The following is a 6000-nucleotide window of genomic DNA, read 5'->3' as shown; positions in this document are numbered from 1 at the left end:
CTGGCCTGGACCACATCGGTGGAGTCTGGTAGGCAAGTCCAGTTGTGCAGATGAGTCCTGTAGTTGAAATCGTTGACTTGGATCTGGCATTTCTTGGCCAGCTCAAGATTCAGCATGTCCACTGGCAGGTGGAACTTGGTCTTGGACTTGTTGAAGTCCTTCTTGTACAGAGCATCACTGGCAATCTTGGCTGAGTTCAGAGCCAGCATGATCAGAGGGTCGTCTTGCACACAGCGGGCACCAATGTGGTGGCCGACCTGCTTACGGTATCCTGTCTTGTATTTGTACTGCATGGAGGGAAGAGATAGTTAGGGGGAAACTTGTACTGATGAAATCAGCAGAAAAAAGTTTTATTTTATAACTAGAACATCTCTCATATTGTGTTTCATTGCAGTGTGTTAATAATATAAAGAGATACTGTATATAATGCTGTATAAGTCACTCACATCACTGACGATGTCCCTGGAGGCCTTTGCAGCCTTGACAGAGATGGAATCCGCAGGGAGGAAATAGCCCTTATTAATTGTTTCCTCAAAACCTTGTCTGTATAGTTTCTGCGAAAAAAAAGAAAAAAGACATAAATGAATACATTTTCTGGATGAAAACATTTATTCTACAATGCTAGAACTATCTATTTATAAAAATATGTTTAAGAAGGAAAACCAAATGGAGGTATAATTATGGCATTTAGAAAAGCTTCCAGATGTCAAGAATATGCCAGAAAGGTTTTCAGTAGGACTTTGCTTAAGGGATCACTTTTGTGGAATCTGCTGTTCGAATCTTATCTGGCTGCTGATTCAAGTCATAATGGAGAGTAACCTGAATGAGGCTTAAGGTGGTCAATAAGTCAACACAACCAGTTAAAAGATTTGTCATACCTCCAACACAAGAACCAGACTTGACAAAGATATTGCAAAGATCACGAAACAAAAACATTCAGTATTCACAATCCTGTCACGTGCCATAAGAATTATACTAACCCTGCTCATGTTGATCGCATTCTGCTGAGAGAGGAGGATCTCAGGGGTGTCAGGTTTGATATGCAGCTTGGTCTTGTCTTTCTCCCATGCCTCGATGTACAGACGCTGGAACAAAACACAAATAATCCCAGTGTTAACTATGCTATTAATTAAAGAGATCTCCAGTGCAAATCAAGGTAATGATGATCTCCACCTTGTTCATGGTCAAGGCGTTATTCTTTGCCAGTACGATCTCCATGGCATCTGTGGAGCAGGTGAAGGGAACGGTGCTGGGGTGCTGGCGGTACTTCCTTTCGCTCAAGATTTCTCCAGCCTTCTTGGCTTTCTCCACGTCAAGTGAGCCAATGGGGACCCAGCCCATGCCCTGGAGCCACTTCAGATCAGCTTTGTAGACAGCCTGTGAGGTGCAGTAGCACAGAATTTAACTTGTGACACATTTTGTGGTATGAACATAAATCAGAAACAGATTCATGTGACAGCTACACTCACATCACTCTGCAGGTCGTAAGCATGTCTGGCCTGGACGACATCGGTGGAGTCTGGCAGACAAGTCCAGTTGTGCAAACGGGTGATGTAGTTGGCGTGGTTGACCTGAATCTGGTTCTTCTTGGCCAGTTCAAAGGACAGCATGTCCACTGGCAGGTGGAACTTGGTCTTGGACTTGTTGAAGTCCTTCTTGTACAGAGCATCACTGGCGATCTTGGCTGAGTTCAGAGCCAGCATGAGAAGAGGGTCGTCTTGCACACAGCGGGCACCAATGTGGTGACCGACCTGCTTACGGTATCCTGTCTTGTACTTGTACTGGAAGAGAAAAGAAAAATTGTTATTGTGTGTTAACAGTTACACACACACTTTACTTAATTAAAAATACTTAATTCACTGTACTCAAACTGACAAATTATAATTAGCTGCCTACAGTAAAATGCATGACATCTGTCCAATAAGAAAAAAGTGAGAATGTTAATTCTACTCCTCTGCTGTACAATACAATGAATTATCTGCCACTTCTTCACTTTTCAGTTCAATAACAAAACATCATAAACACTTACATCACTGGCAATGTCCCTGGAACCCCTGGCTGCGATGATGGAAATGGCATCATTGCGCAGGTCATAGCCCTTCTTCTTGGCATCTTCATGTGCCTGTGTGTACTTTTTCTGTAAACAAACACAAACATCACAGAGACGTTAAGCATTTCAATGTGCCATTGAAAGTAAGAGTTGCTGCACCACAATAACTGTTTAATTAGTCACGTACCATGCTGTAGTTGACATTGTTCGCCTTGGCTAGAAGAACATCCATAGCGTCAGGCATGACGTGGATTTTCGTCTTGTCATTCTCCCAGGCTTCGATGTATGATTTCTGTGGACACAGATACCAACAACATGAGAATTTACTGACACTTACTGACACTTACTGAACTCTGCATGTTTACATTTTTATGATTAAATATTTTCCTTATCATATCCATATATAATTCATAGAGTAGTTTCATATTATACTTAATAATTCTTTGAATATGATTTCATACCTTGTTCATGACATGAGCATTGGCCTTAGCCAAAACCATGGGCATGTCTTCAGTAGTGGCTATGAATTTGAAGTTGCTTGGGTGCTGACGATAATTTTTCTCACTCAGGATCTCACCAGCTTTCTTCGCCTTCTCAACATCCAGTGAACCTATGGGCACCCATCCTATACCCTGCAAACTCTTCAGATCCTCCTTGTAAACATTCTGGACAAAACAAAACAGGTTTGTTACAGTGAAAGTTTCACCAAATTTTAAAAAATATACATTGATGAACATGATAACTTTCCACAAGGATCGATACTCACATCACTCTGCAGGTTATAAGCATGTCTGGCCTGGACGACATCGTTGGAGTCTGGCAGACAAGTCCAGTTGTGCAAACGGGTGATGTAGTTGGCGTGGTTGACCTGAATCTGGTTCTTCTTGGCCAGTTCAAAGGACAGCATGTCCACTGGCAGGTGGAACTTGGTCTTGGACTTGTTGAAGTCCTTCTTGTACAGAGCATCACTGGCGATCTTGGCTGAGTTCAGAGCCAGCATGAGCAGAGGGTCGTCTTGCACACAGCGGGCACCAATGTGGTGACCGACCTGCTTACGGTATCCTGTCTTGTACTTGTACTGGAAGAGAAATTTTAAAAAAGTTCCATGGTTATGTGTATATTAATAAATGTATGGTCAGTGTTTATCATGAGTGAAATCACACAACTTACATCACTTGCAATGTCCCTGGAACCCCTGGCTGCGATGATGGAAATGGCATCATTGCGCAGGTCATATCCCTTCTTCTTGGCATCTTCATGTGCCTGTGTGTACTTTTTCTGTAAACAAACACAAACATCCCACAGATGTTAAATATGTTTATTTTCCATTGTAAGTGGGGCTAAGTGATAATTCAGCATCATAACTTTATGACTTAAAAATGTATCTTTTCATGACGACCATGTATGAACTTCTGTGATTCAAATTAATTATTCAAGGCAAGCTGTAATTAAAAATATGTTTAAAGAAAGTTTAACTTTTTTTACGCATATAAAGATTTCTGTCTGTTTAATTTCACTGAACAATTACTTCATTATCTTATATGTGATTGAAAAACCTTGATATATATTTATCTATATCAGAAAATTATCTTTATCAATATGAAAATGCAGATTTCATTCATGTCTTATCTCGGAGCCCTATTTGAAAGTAATCCATAAATAAGAGTTGCTGTACCACAATAACTGTTTAATTAGTCACATACCATGCTGTAGTTGACATTGTTCGCCTTGGCTAGAAGAACATCCATAGCGTCAGGCATGACGTGGATCTTCGTCTTGTCATTCTCCCAGGCTTCGATGTATGATTTCTGTAGACACAGATAACAACAACATGAGAATTTACTGACACTTACTGACATTTACTGAACTCTGCATGTTTACATTTTTATGATTAAATATTTTTCTTATCATATCCATATATAATTGATAGAGTAGTTTCATATTATACTCAGTAATTCTTTGAATATGATTTCATACCTTGTTCATGACATGAGCATTGGCCTTAGCCAAAACCATGGGCATGTCTTCAGTAGTGGCTATGAATTTGAAGTTGCTTGGGTGCTGACGATAATTTTTCTCACTCAGGATCTCACCAGCTTTCTTCGCCTTCTCAACATCCAGTGAACCTATGGGCACCCATCCAGTACCCTGCAAATTCTTCAGATCCTCCTTGTACACATTCTGGACAAAACAAAACAAAACAGGTTTATTACAGTGAAAGTTTCACCAAACTTTAAAAAATATACATTGATGAACATGGTAACTTTCCACAAGGATCGATACTCACATCACTCTGCAGGTTATAAGCATGTCTGGCCAGGACGACATCGTTGGAGTCTGGCAGACAAGTCCAGTTGTGCAAACGGGTGATGTAGTTGGCGTGGTTGACCTGAATCTGGTTCTTCTTGGCCAATTCAAAGGACAGCATGTCCACTGGCAGGTGGAACTTGGTCTTGGACATGTTGAAGTCCTTCTTGTACAGAGCATCACTGGCGATCTTGGCTGAGTTCAGAGCCAGCATGAGCAGAGGGTCGTCCTGGACGCTGCGAGCGCCAATGTGGTGACCAACCTGCTTACGGTATCCTGTCTTGTACTTGTACTGGAAGAAAAATGAAAAAAAAGTTCCATGGTTATGTGTATATTAATAAATGTTTGGTCGGTGTTTATCATGAGTGAAATCAAACAACTTACATCACTGGCAATGTCCCTGGAACCCCTGGCTGCGATGATGGAAATGGCATCATTACGCAGGTCATATCCCTTCTTCTTGGCATCTTCATGTGCCTGCTTGTACTTGCTCTGTATGAAGTAAAAATACCAAAAAAAAAACCTTCAAACATCTTCTGGAAAATGCTGGTGTATTTTGAGGTATACTGTTTGAGAAGCTATGATAACAACTTAAATTATTTGACGATGTTTCACTCACCACACTGTAGTTGACTTTGTTCGCTTTGGCCAACAGAATATCCATAGCATCAGGCATGACGTGGATGGAGGTCTTGTCTTTCTCCCAGGCTTCAGTGTAAGCTTTCTGTAAAGTAAGTTTCCATACAAAAATTAAACATTTAGATGATGATGTCATTGGCATGCATTCATAATTAAATCAATCGTGATCTCACATAAATATCCATCATTATGTTTACGAGACAAGAGGTTATAATACGCCCTCTGAGCAGTGCTACATCTTGGAGATTGGAGATTGGAGGCTACATTGAGTTGCTACCGAAACTCATGAGACGGGCTGGGGCTAGCTGGTTAGCATGCTAACTTCAGTAGATGAAAAGACTTGATAGAGAGAAGAGTTAATATTGACGTTGCTTTCCACAGCTGGAGACAGCTCTTGGTGAGTAACGGAATTAAGTTTAATGCTGAACTCGCAACATTTCCTCTAGACTAGTGCGTAAACAGTTGTTAATGCTAACGCTGCCTATGTGGCAATAGCAAAACTTCGAACATTGGTGATGGTGAACGTGTACCATCTTTTTATGCAGATGATGTGATTTTATTTTCACAAGGCAAGAGAAACTAAGGCACATTCTTTTAATATAATAAAACCATTGCGGAGGTATTCAGGGTATAAAATAAATTTGAATTAATTAAATGCTTGTCTGTTGTGTGACATGATGTTTGTTTCAAGTAAATTACACTCATCTATTAAAGAATGTTAAATCTGGTTTGATAAAATGAGCTGATTTGTCATTATCTTGTCTACTGTAGCAGCTATATCTACTTCTACAAATGTGTGTTATAAAAATTAATATATTCTTCGTCAATTGTCTATTTCATGTTGCCATGTTATCTGCTTTTATCTTTAAATTACTGAACAAAAATATAATATAAATGTCTTGGTGTAGAAAAAACCAAACAGAGGCAGTTACTCAACACAAAGAAAACACAGGAAGAATATGAAAAACAATAAAATATTGGGGCAGTAACTGAAAACGAAATAC

General features: G+C 40.0%; 1 protein-coding gene across 1 annotated transcript in view; it reads right to left on the bottom strand.

The window, feature by feature from the left end:
* The window catches only part of neb (nebulin), a 58661-nt gene that overhangs the window by 32317 nt on the left and 20344 nt on the right, over window positions 1-6000 (bottom strand). The window contains exons 47-61 of the mRNA XM_087174990.1: window positions 4977-5081; window positions 4742-4849; window positions 4338-4649; window positions 4028-4231; window positions 3754-3858; window positions 3221-3328; window positions 2817-3128; window positions 2512-2715; window positions 2238-2342; window positions 2030-2137; window positions 1470-1781; window positions 1174-1377; window positions 981-1085; window positions 447-554; window positions 6-287 (exon numbers count right to left, since the gene is read on the bottom strand). Of these exons, the coding sequence (XP_087031116.1) occupies window positions 6-287; window positions 447-554; window positions 981-1085; window positions 1174-1377; window positions 1470-1781; window positions 2030-2137; window positions 2238-2342; window positions 2512-2715; window positions 2817-3128; window positions 3221-3328; window positions 3754-3858; window positions 4028-4231; window positions 4338-4649; window positions 4742-4849; window positions 4977-5081 (2682 nt within the window). The remainder of the gene's footprint in view (window positions 1-5; window positions 288-446; window positions 555-980; window positions 1086-1173; window positions 1378-1469; window positions 1782-2029; window positions 2138-2237; window positions 2343-2511; window positions 2716-2816; window positions 3129-3220; window positions 3329-3753; window positions 3859-4027; window positions 4232-4337; window positions 4650-4741; window positions 4850-4976; window positions 5082-6000) is intronic.

The sequence above is a fragment of the Seriola lalandi genome, unplaced genomic scaffold, assembly GCF_002814215.2.
Source record: "Seriola lalandi dorsalis isolate HSWRI2012SDOR001 ecotype SW California unplaced genomic scaffold, Sedor1 jcf7180002054406, whole genome shotgun sequence".
Classification (NCBI taxonomy): Eukaryota; Metazoa; Chordata; class Actinopteri; order Carangiformes; family Carangidae; genus Seriola; species Seriola lalandi.
This window is presented reverse-complemented; position numbering and strand designations above follow the sequence as displayed.